Consider the following 17,195-nt stretch of genomic DNA (forward strand, 5'->3'; position numbering starts at 1 on the left):
TCTGGTTATGGTGGTGTTTATAAAGTATTCAAGCAAATCATATACATTTACTTGTGTGATATTATTTTTTATGTTTCTTTGTCCATTTTAAAATGCTTTATAAAGACCACCAAACAAGATGAGGGAAACAAGCACATTTATATATTCAATGGTAAACAAATACATTTAAGGTCCCTCCTCTCCAAAAAAAAGAGGACTCCATGATCTATGGACAGAAAATGCAGGAGGTTGACCAAGTAGTAACCACAAATAAGTTGGAAATTGAGGGTAGGAGCAGGGAATCAATCACAGATAGGGTCAACTGAAGAGTTTGGACATGTTCACGATGGGGTTGCCAAACGTTATCAAAGATGGTGCAAGGTCTGTGAAGAAACTACCTAATTTCCTATACTTCATAAATTTAAAGAATATCTCTCAACGGGTATGAGATGGAGGGTGGGGGCTTTTCCAGTTTAATGTTTTGAATTAAAGGAAACAAACAAGCATTTTACTGAACATCTATATTTGAGTTGAAAATCACAATGTGTTTGTAACTTAAGGATAAATCTATATTTAATTTATACAGTAATTAAATATCATTTTATATTTGATTACGTAGTTAAATATCTGTTCCTATTTTATTCAGTTTGAGGGTATAATCTCCATTCACATGACAATATTTATTTGTGATTAAAAATGAATTGCACACTTAATAATGTTGGGTTAAAAATAACCCAACAAGTAACCCAACCATGCTTAGTTTTATCACCTTTCCATATGTGGGTTATTTTAACTGCATGAATTGGGTTAATTTTTTGTACTTAACCAGTTGAGTTAAAAGTGACCCAACAGCTGAGTTATTTTTTTAACATTTTTTCATCATTTTATTATAGCATTATTATATTTAAACAATCATTATTTAATTAATAAAAAATTATAAATGTAGATTCACATGTTTATACAACTGACGCGACACTAGTCAAGAACAACTTAAATGTAATAATTTTAAATGGCAGTGTAATGACCGACAAAAGTCACAAATTTCAAGTTAAATTTTGAACATATGGATATGTTTGTGTCATTCAAAAAGCAGAAAAATAGTAAATCAAACGAAATCCTGACAGACTAACCGAAGGTGACAAAGCTTTATTACTTTTATTAACAGTTAAACCTCATTCACACAGCACTTTGGTCCCTGAAAATTTCCGTATAATATGGAAGAGAGGCTTCATAGTAACATTCCCGTTACATACACGGAAAGCATTCTGTGTGAACAAGACGCAAAAACAATGTCATAAAGGATGTGCCGTATGAGGATTTGTTGGAAGATGTTTGTCCCTATAGATTAAAAAGGATTAAAGAAAAAACACTTGCCCCATGGTATGCTCATAACACTGCAGCCCTTACAAAGGTAGCTAGAAAAATTGAGAGTAGATGGAAGGCTAGAGCTAGAGAAATCTACTACAGACAGGCTCTAAATTAGCATCCAATCGTATTGCATCCTCACTCCTTATTTGCATGATTATTGGGAAATAATTACTGAGAATTATACAGAAATCGTTCTGTCCATGTTGAACACGATTGGTTGTCTGGTGGTGCCGAGTGCCGACGTCACACTTTCATGTGCACACGCTGGTGGCTTAATCATAAATTTAGATTAAAACATAAGTTGACAGAGAAAGTTGATAAGATTCTTCATGGTAGCAACAAAACCTGATCATATTGGTTTGGTTTTGTCAACTCAAAACTAATCCTGTAACCCTGAGTTAACCTGCTGAAAAAACCAGCATCAAACCAGCATACCAGCACCAAAACACAACATATACTGGTCTTGCTGGTATGACCAGCATGTGATGCTGGTGCTAATGCTGATTTGGTGCTGGTTTAGCTGGTGCTAATGCTGGTGCTGGTTTAGCTGGTGTTCATTATAGCAAACCAGCACCAAAACACAACATATGCTGGTCTTGCTGGTATGCTGTTTTTTTTCAGCAGGGTTTGTTTAACCATTTTCATAGTACACTGGTATTCATAGACAAGGTATGTACAGTATGAAATGTTTGACAATGAATCTTCTGGGCATCTAAAGGACAAAAGTAATTAAAAAGCAGCAGTTTTAAGCCCTCAAAGCCAGGGCCGCCTTAACCTAATGTGAGGCCCTGGGGCTGAGAGGTTTTGGAGGCCCCCCATCCCCTATATTTATAGTCTCATTTAAAAAAAGTGTAATATCTAGGTAATCTTCATCACAAAATGCATTAGTTTCTTTCAATACATACAACAGTGAGTTTTCCCTCTTTGACCCAGAACACACCATAATATCATTGATATTATATGATATTAACATATCACTGAGCCCACTTGAGCATAAACACAAGACACTTTATTTAACAACCACACACAGCAACTTGTGGTGAAAATAAAACCAAAATGTATGACAGTGTTTATAAGCTTTATGTTTATATAGTTTTTGGAATATACAAATTTGCAGAAAATTGCTCACCACAGTTTTAAAAATATAAGAAGTTAAAGTTAGTTTTAAAGTGAAAATGCACTAATGTTAACAAAAGATAAGTCTTTATAGACAGAATTTTGTTTTTTAATCAGTTATTTATTTTGTAGGCTATTGAAGATATAGTATGCATTGTATTTAGTATTTATGCATACTACGCATGTAAAACGAACACGTATGAATATGCACAAAACAGACAGGGAACTTACATGTATATAAGATCTTTAGATAAGGAGCTTATAAATATAAATGGTGCTATCAGGGGGTGATGATTTGAGATGGTCTTGTCGCGCTTTGACTTGCACATTTACCGTTACGTCGTCTTTCTAAACCAACAGATGTGTGTGCTGTGAGCTTACATCGCTTCAAACTACATCGCTCCAGCTGTGCACGCGTCACTGATATAAACGCGAGTAAACTTAAACTTTATAACAACGAACAGCATTAATATGTTTGGGAACTCCTTTCTTTATTTGGCGGCACAGTATCTTGCGCACAGTTGGAGAGACTTCTGCATGCCAGAGACTCAGCTGTACGAGCACAGAGAGAGAGAGCGAGCGTGCACGCGAAAGAGAGAGAGAGAGACCTGCACCTCAGTGCTTATTATGAAATTTCAGAAATGAATCTTTCATTTGTTGGTGGATTATTTCCCGTTTCTCTGTCACACTCAGTCTAACATGCAGGAATGCCAAGTTGACAACGCGCACTTAATTACATTACGCGAAATAGAAAAATCTGTTATGTCTGATATTTTATTTCACGGTACGTTACCACAGTCCAATCAGCAGCCATGTAACGTGCAGTTAGAATGATTGACAGATAACCTGACAAGTTACAAAACAATATGAACGTGAACTTGGGAGGCCCCTGGACTTGGGAGGCCCCTGGGCTTCAGCCCAGGTAAGCCCGTGCATTAAGGCGGCCTTGCTCAAAGCCAACACCAGGCATACTACAAATAACTAATAAAAAATATTAAATAATTTAATATAAAATAACTACTAATAAAAAATTTGTAGTTTCTACAAATTGTGTCAGAACCTTAAACAGAATAAAAAAATTCAATTATACTAAAAATAAATAATGTAACATTCATTCTTCTCCTGACTGAAAACACGACCGTTTTTGCCTGTTCTTTTCGACAGCTTTAATGATAAAAAATGTGCATAATTAAAGTTAGTTGTGTGTTGATGATCAGATGGCCCTAAATAGAATACACTTTTACTTGATGTATGCATATTTTTAAGAAAACCTTTGCTATTGTTATGCAAAATGTATGAAATCTTTGGACTGTTAATTTTTACAATGTTTTTCTCACAGTGTCGTCAGCGCTTCGAGCGCTTCTAAACGGAATCATTTTGCGAGGTAATTGGTTCAGTTCATTCAATGCTTCGTAAAGCTTCGTTCGTTTCCTCCATCACTAGAAAAAGCCTTCATTAGACATCAGACAATGCTTGACAGGTGCAGTTGGTAAAATGATGGGCGGGGCGACTCTCAGGTTTATAAATTCTACTAATAAGAGGCGTCCGCTCTGTAATTTGTACTGCTGTTGTGTGAACGTAATGGCTCTGCCGCTCGTGTTTGTTTGAACAAGGAGTGGGATCTGTTTTATCACTCTTTGACAAGCTGAACGTGTTAGCTGTGAGTTTGGCATGATGAGCAGCGGTACGCCTTACATAGGGAGTAAAATCAGTCTGATCTCTAAAGCTCAGATTCGTTATGAGGGAATATTATACACGATTGACACCGACAACTCAACTGTGGCACTGGCGAAAGGTAAGCGTGTTTATTTAAGTCACGGGGTAGAGATGACGAACCCCCATGCACATTTTTTTTGGGGGGGGAATCCAAAAGCGCTGATTTAGTAAACAATTAAGTTAGTCTGGGGTCTTGGTTATCAGTAAACGCAGTGCTTCACACTTCTGTTTTTAATTCATTTTTGTTGACGAGTATTCGGTTTAATGATCTTACCTTTAGTTTCATGACACTAGCTGGGTTTTCATCCAGACGTGAAGCGAATCTTCTCAAAATTCGCTAAGAAAGACAAACAAACAAATGCGAATGAGGTGCGTTTCCATCAAGTTGTTCGAACGAATGACGGCGGTAACCTAGTAACCAACAGTAAACCAAATAATAATTCGCTACGTCACAATTTATTTCGCAAAATGCGTTTCCATTATGCGAGCGTTTAAACCTTTTTTCGAGTCAATGGATTTTATTCATGGATGTTTTTTCAACAGATTTAATGCATATAAATTGCATTTAAAAATACTTCTCCCAAAAATAAAGTTCTGTAATATTTATTTGCAATCAAGTTGGTCCAAATCTATGAGCTATTTTGATATATTTTTTTTAAAACTAAACAGTTTTGGTACGTCATTGACACAATAGTGCACCGCAACTGTTGGGTTTCAACAAACATTCTTCAAAATATCTTTGTGTTCATCAGAACAAAGAAATGTTTAGTTTTTACACAACTTAATTGCAAGTAGATGATTTTTGGGTGCATTTAAAAAAGGTAAAATATGAAAGTCTGCCAGTCTTTTCGGACAGATTCTTTGAAGTTTTCGAAAAAATCTGTTTCGCAAACTTGAAATAAAGCATAAAAATATAGAGCAAACTACAGTATATGGTCATAAATAATTGTTTACATCTTAAACAACTACTTTTAAGGTTAATCTCTTGGTTAAATAAGGTTAAAACCTTGTGGGGCAGTTTCGCAGACAGGGTTTAGATTAAGGCCTAGTCTGAACCCATTCTCACCAAAAAGCGTACAAATGACCCGCTTTTGCGTGCATATGATACGCCAGTCCCTCCCGTTCACTTATATGGCTAATCGTTTCGTGTTATATTTATTGGTTTCTCTTTTTTTTTTTTACCATTGTCGCCTGGGTTTAGGGTTAGAACAACTTTTTGTTATATAAAAATGACATCCTAACCCAAACCCCATCTCTAACCCAAACTCCAAGCAACCATGGCTTGAATATAGACAAAAATACAGAGAAACCTGTATATTAAATAACCTGCTTAAACAAATCTGAAATCTAACCCTAAACCCAAGCAAAAATGGTTTACAAACCAGAAAACGAAGGAGAAACCAATAAATAAAACAACACAAAATTATTCGCCATATAATTGAATGGGAAGGACTGGCGTATCTCATGCACGCAAAAGCGGAATTTGGCCTATCTATTGCACGATAATCACACTGCGTGTCATTTGTACGCATCTTGGTGAGAATGGGTAGCCTAGTCCAGTGGTTCCCAAACTTTTTCAGCGTGCGGCCCCCCTTGTGTACGGTGCATTTCTTCGCGGCCCCCCAAAGAAAATTTGTGACAAAAAACTGTTCTAAAAGTCAACATTTTAATAAAAAAAAAACATTCAATTATACAAAAAAGTAGTGCTTTTGGTTAGTAGCCTAATTTTTTTTAGGTTTAATTACACAGAATTCATGATAAATTAATGTATTTCATAAAATTTCATAAAACTGGGGCCCCCCTGGCATCATCTCGCGGCCCCCCTGGGGGCCCCGGCCCCCAGTTTGAAAACCACTGGCCTAGTCCATACAGACACTGGTATTTTTGTAACCGAAGTTTTTCCTCCTGTGGTTTACCCTCTACACATGCTTTGTTTAAAAGAAATCTCTGCCTACACTAACACACAAAAACACGTGATCACGCGCTGTCAAGAGCATGCCACACCAGTAGGCAGTGACATAACCCTAATTGTAAAGCCACGTTGGCCAATCAGAAGCAAAAACCCCTGTTTTACTGTCTACATGACAACACTGCAAACGTCATTTCTGAAAAAACTAACCCTGTACATTAACATTTATATTGTTCAACTGTTGAAGTGATGATCAAATATGCTCGGAAGCATGCTGAACTCTTTCCCCATCAGCGTTTTTTTTTAAGTTGCCACCCAGTTTTAGTTTAATGCCTTGCAGAAAAATGATCTTCTTTAAATAAACATAAAATATCAAATGAAAGAACAGACCATCTGCTTTCAAACAAAAACAAACAAAAAACATTTCATCCTACCTTAATTTTTTCTCTTATCACCTCTCAAATTTTTTAGCTAAAAGCGGAGATAATTCCATTTTTGTGAAGAACTTTAGTAAGAGCTCAGAATCAGAGCCATCAAAACTTACACGCTGTGTTTTCAGTGTTTAGTGAATGCGTCAGTGTTTAAGTTGGGTAAGATCGCCACCCAGTGGATAATAGCGGATGTATGAACTTGAGTTATAAACTCCTCAGACAACGTTTTCTCTTTATCGACAAGATGACTCAACAATATTTATTGACATTTATCTGGATATCGCCATTAATTGTGCAATTGTAGACAAATTAAAAATATGATTATAGACTGTGGTGTTTATTTTCATAAATCAGTAGGCAGCAACAGTGGCGCAGTGATACTTATGTAATGCGGTCTGAACCGTGAGGTTACCGGTGTATTTTATCACGGCTTAGAACGCGTTTCAACCAATCAGAATGAAGAACCAGAACTGCCCGTTTTATAATTAAGAATAAACCATCACCAATATTTTGAATTTAGACTGCAGAACCAAGTTCAGCCTCTTGAGTTCAATGTTAGATACAGCTCCTTTAAGTTATAATGACTGTGTTGCTAAACTTGGGCTGCCTTTTTGAAGTGACACAGATGTGTATTTGACTAACGCACGTGCAAGCAGGAAAAAAGTGCATAGTCTGAAATTCTCCGACGGGTTTCAGGTCTCATTCATATGTGGAAATAAATTGGATGTAAATCGGATACATGCATTCGCCTCTGCAATGTAATTTTGTCTGCATTAGCATGTATGTAAGGCATTTTTTTAATGGTGTGCTTCTACTGATGCCATAGGTGTTTGTACAGAAAGTGTTTTTTTAACGTAACTACAGGTCTTTGATCAGTAGGGAAGTCCTTATCAATCTAAAATCATTACAAGTCAGTTGTTTGTAATGTGCATTTAAAAACACAATCATTCAAAATATTCTTTATCATAAAAATACCTAAAACAATTTGAAGAACAGCGATGGAATATGCCAATAGACATTTCCTGAGCCGTTTCTCAATACCAAGTACGCCAAACTCGGACTTGTGTCCTTCGTAGTTCGAACTTGCAAGTTCAGACTCTGAAGAACGAACTCCTGACGCGAAATGCATTCTGGGAAACTTCGCTGTCATTAGTCCACAAAAGTCTCCTCTGATGCATCCTCGATAAAATGGGCGGATCAAGAACACATCCGGGGATTTTATGTGAACTTGGGCTTGATGCAAACTTTGATTTGGAACAGTACTTGGGCCGCGACTGATGAAGTTTCACAAGTCCACAAGAACAGAAGTACAGACAAGAACGCATATTGAGAAACGGCCCTGGATTAGCGTTTGTAATGGTTCTTCTGTGGCACAAATGAAGTTTCTGCACGAGAGCGCCCTCTGGCTTTTGGATGTGGTGGCATTTCACCATAATTCATTATTATTCATTCAGAAAATGTGCATTTGCATGATTAATTGTCCCAGCCTTATTTTTGCAAGAAGTTCAAATGTGTTATTGTTGTTATTAGTGAATAAGTTGTCTATAGTGGTTGCTATAATGTTTAAATGTTATCTGTTTAACTGGCATTTTAGCATATTGTAACTTCTGCAACGTAGATTAATGTTCAAAGGGTTAAAGGTGGTACTTATGGTTCCTATCCCACAGTACGGTCTTTTGGAACTGAGGGGCGCCCTACAGATCGACCTGTGCCACCGAGGGACGAAATCTTTGAGTACATCATTTTTAGGGGAAGTGACATCAAGGATATCACAGTCTGTGAGCCTATGAAGATTCACCACAGTCTTCCTCAGGACCCTGCCATTGTTCAGGTTTATTTTTTTATATTATAAATAATCAACACACTCTGTTCTTAAAGGGCATGACTGATATTGTTTTTCTACATTAGTCGTCTGTTGGGACATCCTCTGCCCATTACCCCTCTCAGGGTGGATACAGTCCCTACAGAAGCATGCTGCCCTCATACAGTCAGCTGGCTGCCAGCTCTCTATTCAGTCAACAGTATCCAGCAGGTCTAGGCTTAGGTCAGTAAATGGTTTCATGGTTCACTTTACTGATATAATGTTCCCAAGTGTTCACTTTCAGGTTCTATTGTTGTGACCATTTATATGTCTGTCACTCTGTTCTTGGATTAGGTATGCATGGCGTTCCTGTAAGGAGAGGTCCGATGGTTGAACAGGCTGTTCAGACGGTACCTGTTGAAAAATCTGCCCCAAAGAAGAGTTTGAGTGGAGTTCCACAGCAAGGCAGAGAAGCTGGCAGGGTGCTGCGGGGCAGCAGAGGACCTCAGACCCAGAGAGGTGCTGTTTTTACTAGTAAAAAGTCGTTAGTAATGCACTTCTAAGCAAACACTTAACAGAGATCCCAGTTGCATTTTTTAAAGGTTGCTTGCTCAAGTTTGAGAACAACTATTGAAAGCCTAATTTGGAAATGATGGACTCAATGTGAAACTTGTGTCTCCAGATGGCTCTGTCACGCATCAAGGACTTTTACAAGGACAGAGTCAAGCTAATGATGAGAACAAGCCACCGTCAGCTAGGAGAAAACCAGGTATTATAGCATTTGTTTTTCTTTAGTCCTAATAATCAAGGAAGTTGTTAGGGGTTCCAGAAATGCCAGTAAATGGGGTTACCCTGTTAAGCCGACCGATCCATGTAGGGGGACGATGTGTTTGTTTACAAGTTTACCATCTATTATAATGATTAAAAGCAAGTTTTAAACTTGTCATGCGATATACACTCAACTAAAGGATTATTAGGAACACCATACTAATACTGTGTTTGACCCCCTTTCACCTTCAGAACTGCCTTAATTCTACATGGCGTTGATTCAACAAGGTGCTGAAAGCATTCTTTAGAAATGTTGGCCCATATTGATAGGATAGTATCGTGCAGTTGATGGAGATTTGTAGGATGCACATCCAGGGCACGAAGCTCCCGTTCCACCACATCCCAAAGATGCTCTATTGGGTTGAGATCTGGTGACAGTGGGGGCCATTTTAGTACAGTGAACTCATTGTCATGTTCAAGAAACCTTCTGCTGTTGAAGCCAATCCGCCTGATGGTTGTGCGTGTTGTGGCTTCACAAATGCTTTGCTGCATACCTTAGTTCAGTGGTTCTTAACGTTATTCCTGGAGGCCCACTGCCCTGCATGTTTTGTATGTCTCTCTTATCTGGCAGACTCAGTTCAGTTCATTGAGATCTCTTCTAATGAGCTGATGATTTGAATCAGGTGTGTTAAATAAGGGAGACATACAAAATGTGCAGGGCAGTGGGTCTCGAGGAATAACGTTAAGAACCACTGCCTTAGTTGTAACGAGTGGTTATTTCAGTCGAAGTTGCTCTTCTATCAGCTTGAATCAATTGGCCCATTCTCCTCTGACCTCTAGCATCAACAAGGCATTTTTGCCCACAGGACTGCTGCATACTGGATGTTTTTCCCTTTTCACACCATTCTTTGTAAACCCTAGAAATGGTTGTGCGTGAAAATCCCAGTAAATGAGCAGATTGTGAAATACTCAGACCAGCCCGTCTGGCACCAACAACCATGCCACGCTCAAAATTGCTTAAATCACCTTTCATTCCTATTCTGACATTCAGTTTGGAGTGCAGCAGATTGTCTTGACCAGGACCACACCCCTAAATGCATTGAAGCAACTGCCATGTGATTGGTTGATTAGATAATTGCATTAAGGAGAAATTGAACAGGTGTTCCTAATAATCCTTTAGGTGATTGTTATTTCAAAGGTCAAAGGGTTTAGATTTGAAATGTGTGCTGTTTCATAAAATAAATTGTATAGAAACATTATTATATTTTGTAGGACAACTGCATATCTCAACTTGTACATTCATAAGAGTGCTTTATACCTTCATTAAACTCTGTAAAAAATCTGTCATAACTCCAGATGAGCTCGCTCTGCTGTATTGTCAGTGTTATTCATTTGCAATATAACATCAGTTTCCGTTTTAGTAGACAAATGTAATGCATTTCAGAAATCTTGACATTATTCATTGTTTCCATTTTGATTTTGTAAAAGTTTTTTTTTAAACCTTTTTTAACAAAGGTTATATACTGTCATTCATTATGATGTTGATAGCAGTGTTCCCCATACATTGATTTATTTATGGCAGCCAGTATTTTATGGAAGGCTGCCATAAATAATCAATGTATGGGAAACATGCATGCGCACACGTCAGTTTTCAGAAAAGTGTTCATTTACACACACTCGTGCATATCTGCCGTCCAGAGCCCACGTATGCCAATCACCGGGGCGCTGGTGGTGACACGGACTAGTTTTTTGTGTTGGGAGGAGGAGTTGCAGTAGGTGTCCCATGACGTCAAAGTACCGCGAGAGTGATTCGAAATTAGACCTACGTGTGATTTCTCAACTCGCTCTCACGGTACTTGACATCATCCGCCTGTCAGTTCTTGCAGCGCCGAATGAAGTTGAATATGCGTAAAATTGCTGACCTCTGAGCACTCGTCTCTGCTCATCAACATAATGGAGCAGCTGTATTTGCAAATACAAACACAAGAAAAGAGGTTGCACAAACATAAATGTGATCATGGTAGTGATGGTTGTTTTCGAAGCACTGCTTCATGAGGCTTCGAAACATTTACGAATCTCTTGTTTCGAATCAGTGGTTCGTAGCGTGTTTCAAACTGGCCCAAGTCACGTGATTTTAGCAAACGAGGCTTCATTACGTCATAACTGTTTCAAAACGTTTCGAAAATCTGATGGTTCACCACTAGGGGGAGTTTATCACAAATGACCAGTGTAGGTGAACTCTGGTCAGTTTTATTATAAAAGTCCATAAAATATTCATCCTTCTGACTAATAACACTACCATTTTGTCTACTTTGTCATACTTTTGTTTATAGACAGATTTAATGACAAAAATTTGCATAATTAAAAGGGTAATTGGTTTTAAGGATTTGTTTGCCCTAAATAAAACTAACACATAATACACTTTTAATTATGTTTAATTACATATTTTAATCAAAATCTTGCTATTTTGTAAAAAAAATTTAAAATGTTTGGACATATCTGCTTTTACACTATTTTGACCAGCAGGGGACGCCAGCGTGTGTGGTTTCGAACTGCTTCGAAAAACTGAATCAATTTTCGAAGCAATTGGCTCAATTGATTCGAAGCTTCGAAAAGCTTTGTTTCTCCCATCACTAGATCATGGAAGCGTTCAGAGTAGCAGTCACATGTAAACATAGGTCGCACTTTTGACGTAGGTGCGAGCTCTGGCGCATACTGTGACGTTGGCCGCCTAAACATCCGTTTGTCTCAGTTTACATGCAAGCGTGTAAACGAAGTTTTTCAAAATATCAGAGTTTTTAGAAAGAATCTGTTTGAGAGGCGAAATCTATGTCTACATGTAAACGAGAGGTGCAAACGAAGGTAAATGTCTCCGTTTTTCAAAATAACCATGTACGTTTAAATGTAGCCTTAGTGTCTGGACCTTTTCTCTGTAAACCAGCTCCTTATCACCGGTTACGAGTCCCACTATGGTTGTGTAGTTTGCAAATTCAATGAGATTTGGAATTGTTAGGGTGTGCAATCAATAGGGGTTTTTAGTCAGTTATAACAGAAAACCAGGGGCTCGAAGTTCATAATTTTTTGGCAGTATAGGTTCCAGACAGTGAAAATGAGTAAATCCTTTGTAATATTCTGTCTACATTTTGCTGTGTGTCTTACAGGAACTCGAAGATCCAGGAACCGCGGTCGTGGTCAAATCCTTTTAAGCAATGCAAAACCCAGCACCCTTCAGTTTGAAGCTGACTTTGATTTTGAAACTGCAAATGCGCAGTTCAACAAAGATGACCTAGAGAAAGAGATTCAAGACAAGCTTAATGTTCTCGGTATGTCTCACGGAAGATTGGCCTGTCTCTGCATGCAGTAATTTAAAAGCGTTTTCTTTGTTCTTGTGTTATGTGTGTTTCTCCTCCTTTATGTATGGCACACAAGAAACCCCAGAAGAGGGAAATAAGGATCAGGAGAAGCTTGACCCTGAGAGCAGTATGGAAGAGGATCCCTTTGGGCCCAAGTGTTTCTACAATAAAGCAAAATGCTTCTTTGATAACATCTCCTCAGAACTCAAGTCAAGGTATGACAAGTTATGATGTTAAAATGGTAGTGTTTTCTGTAAATGAGTAGATTTCTTCTCCAGACGCACCACATGGGCTGAGGAGCGAAAACTTAATGTGGAGACCTTTGGTGTACCCGGTCGGTATCTGAGAGGCCGTGGCTTTCGGGGTAGTTATAGAGGAAGACGAGGCAGAGGGCAACGTTCTTTGCCACAAAGAGTAGGAAGTGGACGGCTGTGAGAACAGACGTGTAAGTGAATGCTGCCGTAGGAGCCAGTATATTTTTATGTATCTTGTAAACCACCATGCTCTTCTATGCTGGCACATTCTAAAATATAAAACAAACATTGAGTCACAGTACTGAAATTGACTTAATAAGCCACAGTTTACATGGGATTAAGAGATTTGTCCGGTTTCTCGCAAGCAGTGACGTCACCGCCTATACTGCCATCCAAAGCGCAGTAACTACACGCTTTGTCGAAATTGAGTTAAGGCTTAAAATGAGCTTTATGACATCTGTTCTTTCTTGTGACAAAGTCTTCTGGTTAAATTTTGTCCCGTTTCAGAGAAACGAGCGTGTCAAAATTGCAGTAACTACAAAATCCATGCTAATACCAAGGCAAACCGCAGTAAGTGGTTTTACTGCGTTCTGGCTTTGTTTCCCCGGCTTTGATACCGCAGATACTGCGGTTTGCCCTGATCATAACACACAACAACAAACAAACCATGGCACAATCCCACGGCCAAATGATGGTTGAACTCGCGTTAAAACGCAAATAAACAAATACGGGTAAGGAAGATGGCAAAATAATAACTCGTACTAAGGCAAATTACAGCTTTATAAGTAGTTAACATTGACAAGCCAGCTGCTAGCAAGTTTTGAGCTACCTGTGCTCATCCATTTGAAGGCAATATCCTCCGACAATGATATAATCCGATTCAGTCGCATTGGTGTTTGTTGATTCGAACATCTCTCCACTTTTTAGGCAGCTAATCCAATTGTATTGACGGGTACAAACTGCCTTTTTAGCGATGAAAAACATCCACAGGTTGAGAATCAGGAAAACCACAAGTTTTTTTCCAGACTTTCAGTTGGTGGCGGCACAGACGCAACGCGCATGTCTGCATATATGCTTAAATGCAACTTGAATGAGGCTCAGCAGAGCGTGTCGATTGACGCCACGGGTGTTTGTACAGAAACTGTCATGCGAGACACCGGTAGTGATAAACGCAATGTGCAAACATCTATTTGTGGTGGTCAATTTTGTGGCGGACTGAGAAATGAATGTATGGGGATGTACAACAACGCTCACACTTGTATGATGTCACAGCAGTAGCCAGCGCAAATATATCGACACGCCTAGAATCCCTCCCACTCCAATGTGTTACTAAACTCGATGGAAAAGCTAACAAAGGCAAAGTAAGGTGATCCAAACCAAACCGTGGGGTACTATGCAATGGAAAAGCACAATTTGTGATTACTTGAGACAAGCGCATGTGAACAAACCTGCGAGGAAAGCCGGTTAAGGTTTGATACTCGGGGTAATAAGCAAAAACGGATCGGCACAGGTAGTTTTTTGCTCATGCGGTTTATGGGCTTTTTCTTTTAAAAGTTTTACGCGTTTACATGACCCTACCTATCTTTTTTTTTTTTATCTAATCTGCGTAAGACTCCTTAAATCCTTGCACTAATCTACATTTTGGATTAAAAGTAAATTAACAGCATTGTGACAGCCCTAGTAGGTGGCAAACCAAGTGTGTCACCTACTAGGGCTGTCACAACAATTAAATCATCTCTTTGCGATTGTTTTACCCCATCCCGATGATTTCAGATCACCGCAATGTTTACACATCTCTCTTAAAAACACAAGGAGCTGCAGCACCTGTTTAAATGAGAGCGTATCAGATTTCTGTTGTGTGTATTAGTCTTTACTGCCAGGTAAACCTTGCAAAAGATTTCATTTAAATAAACAATATGTGAGAATTATTTCATAAAGAAAAAGTGGATGAGAATTAAATGTCAGAGCAATAAAATGGGCTATAAATCATCATAATCGTCACAATTTATTTGTTAATTAACGGTCAATCAAATTTCAGAATCTGCCACCTACAGAATGTCAATTTTGTTTGCAATTGTTGTTTTACTGAAGTGAATAACTATTCTTTTAATTCCTTGTTCTTCCAGATACATGTTGCCTCATCAGACTGAATTGGAAGTGAGGTGGTGTTTTGTAAAAAAATGTTTTGATTTTTCTATGCCTAAAATCTTCAGTGGCAATACTTATGTTAATCCCACGGCAAAAGGCAGTTTTTTTGTGTACGAACCCAGAGATTGCCCTTTAAAATGCAAGTGCACTTTACAATCTTTGTGATTTTTAATTTGAATTAAAATGACACTTATTTGCGCATATGGGGTTATTTGACTAAGGAATTATTCAGACTTACTGTGTTAGTCTATGCCATGTGGTCCCTTGTTTTTTTTTTTTTTTGTATGTGTAAAGTGTGGGATCTTGTACTTAAAAAATTGAAGTTAATAAACACAATAACTTACTGTTTCTTGCTTGTGTTTTTCACAAAGCTGTAAATTTAAAGGAATCGTCTACTCATTTTCAATATTAAACTATGTTATTACCTTAACTAAGAAGAGTTGATACATCCCTCTATCATCTTAGTGCGTGCACGTAAGCGCTGGAGCGCGCTGCGACACTTCGATAGCATTTAGCTTAGCCCCATTCGTTCAATGGTACCAAACAGAGATAAAATTAGAAGTGACCAAACACATCAACGTTTTTCCTATTTAAGACGAGTAGTTATACGAGCAAGTTTGGTGGTACAAAATAAAACGTAGCGCTTTTCTAAGCGGATTTAATAGAGGAACTATATTGTATGGCGGAACAGCACTTTTGGGAGTTCTTCAACTCGCCTGAAAAATCCGCTCCCCTTCTCCCTCTCATAATGGGAGAGGAAGGGTGTTACTGCACCGAGTTGAAGTACTCCCAAAAGTGCTCTTCCGTGAAGTGAGTACCGCAGTAATGAGGGATGGCTTGTTTTGAATTTCTTGCAGTTTTGTTTACCTTGGGCTCAACCACCACCCCATTTTTATTTTTTTAAAGCCTTTGTATTCGAAAGTTTATACAATTTAAGGTATTTTGCTTTTTAAATAAGTCCCTTAAAATTGCTTAAAGCCAAACTCCAAAATATGCCCATTTTCAGCAGAATCTTGCTTAAAACTGTGACGTCTCACTTTGTGACGCACATTCTACTTCAAAGGTTGTGTGCGCGCAAAAAAAATGGTGGGTTATTTTGAATCTTTGGGTAAAACCAACCCAATCAGTTTAACCTTTGCTGAGATATTTCAACCCAAGATGCTGTGTTTTAACTCTGGGTTAATTTAACCCAAAACTTGGGTTCATTCTTTTCTGACCCAACGCTGGGTTGAAAATAATTTTTAGAAAAGATTTGCCTTACCCCATAGGTGGGGTTAATTGTAACAAACAGAGGGTTTGTTGGTAGATAGATGAGGTCTGCGATGAGCAGCAGAGAATTCTGATATATCAGGGGACCATGAAAGACACTGATGCAGTTCAAACATAGACCAAAATTTATTAGACAGACTTCACATTACATAGGGTACAGCAAGGAAATACTAGTCACCTGTTAGACAATGGGTTCTGTCTGGCACAATCAGGTGGTCTACACATTGTTTTGTCTCAACAGATTTGCTCAATCGCTTGATCAATAACTCTGCAGGCCTGCACTTCTCTTAGACAGTTTTATGGTTCACCTACATTGAGGAAGTGATGCTTAAAAGATAAGTAGGGCTGGAAATCTATCCTTAACATGCCCTTCTTAACCCAACCACAGTTAACCCTACATCGAGAGTTGGAGGATATTTCGAAATGCCTCTCCAACATAGCAAATGCAAGATCATCAATCATAAAAGGGAACCTTGACTTAACAGTCCATAAAAGTAAACAATGTTAAGAGGATAGAACCAAAACATGCACCTAAGACTTAGTATTTGATATGCATTGTATACTTTTGTTACTCTAGTAACAGGATAAGCTTTCCATAACAGGATTTACCAATAAGGAAAAAGGATTATTATAGCCATAGAAACATAAATGTAAAGCAAAAACAGAATATACGTGAGGAAGATTGGGTTTGACTATAGCTTAACCAATGGGGGTGTGGAGGAACATATTTTGCATTCTGACACTATTATAATTTATTTTTTTATTATTACTATTACATTTGCAGGAATGAATGTAAAGACCCAGATGATTCAACATGGGGAATAGACCGTGATGACAGCACTTCTTATGAGGACTATGTCCCCTTTAACAAGAATCATGTCGTTTTGGCTTAATAAAAGCAGACATGTTATGTAAAACATATAAATCCTAGGTATCTGTTTTACACCACAATTATGGCAACATCAGTTGAATGCCTGACTGTGACTGACTGTTTTTTTACCCCAAGGCCCACTTATTGTCATTACATCTAACTAGTTGGGAAATGTGACCAAGTAAGACCAAGGTCTCTGTGCAATACAATAA

The 17,195-nt window shown here is 38.2% G+C and overlaps 1 protein-coding gene across 1 annotated transcript; it reads left to right on the plus strand.

Moving 5' to 3' along the window:
* Positions 1-4,032: 4,032 nt before the first annotated feature.
* On the plus strand, positions 4,033-15,199 carry lsm14b (LSM family member 14B). The gene is made up of 9 exons (XM_073813007.1): positions 4,033-4,258; positions 8,187-8,350; positions 8,428-8,563; positions 8,675-8,839; positions 9,003-9,089; positions 12,250-12,411; positions 12,518-12,656; positions 12,720-12,886; positions 14,822-15,199. Exons 1-8 carry the CDS (start codon positions 4,135-4,137, stop codon positions 12,874-12,876), a joined length of 1,134 nt encoding a protein of 377 aa, XP_073669108.1. The 5' UTR covers positions 4,033-4,134; the 3' UTR covers positions 12,877-12,886; positions 14,822-15,199.
* The last annotated feature ends 1,996 nt before the right edge of the window (positions 15,200-17,195 follow it).

The sequence above is a fragment of the Paramisgurnus dabryanus genome, chromosome 21 (assembly GCF_030506205.2).
Source record: "Paramisgurnus dabryanus chromosome 21, PD_genome_1.1, whole genome shotgun sequence".
Classification (NCBI taxonomy): Eukaryota; Metazoa; Chordata; class Actinopteri; order Cypriniformes; family Cobitidae; genus Paramisgurnus; species Paramisgurnus dabryanus.

Bases quoted from the DNA above. Each gene is read 5' to 3' on its own strand.
- lsm14b (XM_073813007.1), top strand. From the start codon at position 4,135: ATGATGAGCAGCGGTACGCCTTACATAGGGAGTAAAATCAGTCTGATC. The intron at 8,840-9,002 runs GTGCTGTTTTTA...TTGTGTCTCCAG, and splicing joins AGGACCTCAGACCCAGAGAG to ATGGCTCTGTCACGCATCAA. The intron at 12,657-12,719 runs GTATGACAAGTT...TTTCTTCTCCAG, and splicing joins TCCTCAGAACTCAAGTCAAG to ACGCACCACATGGGCTGAGG.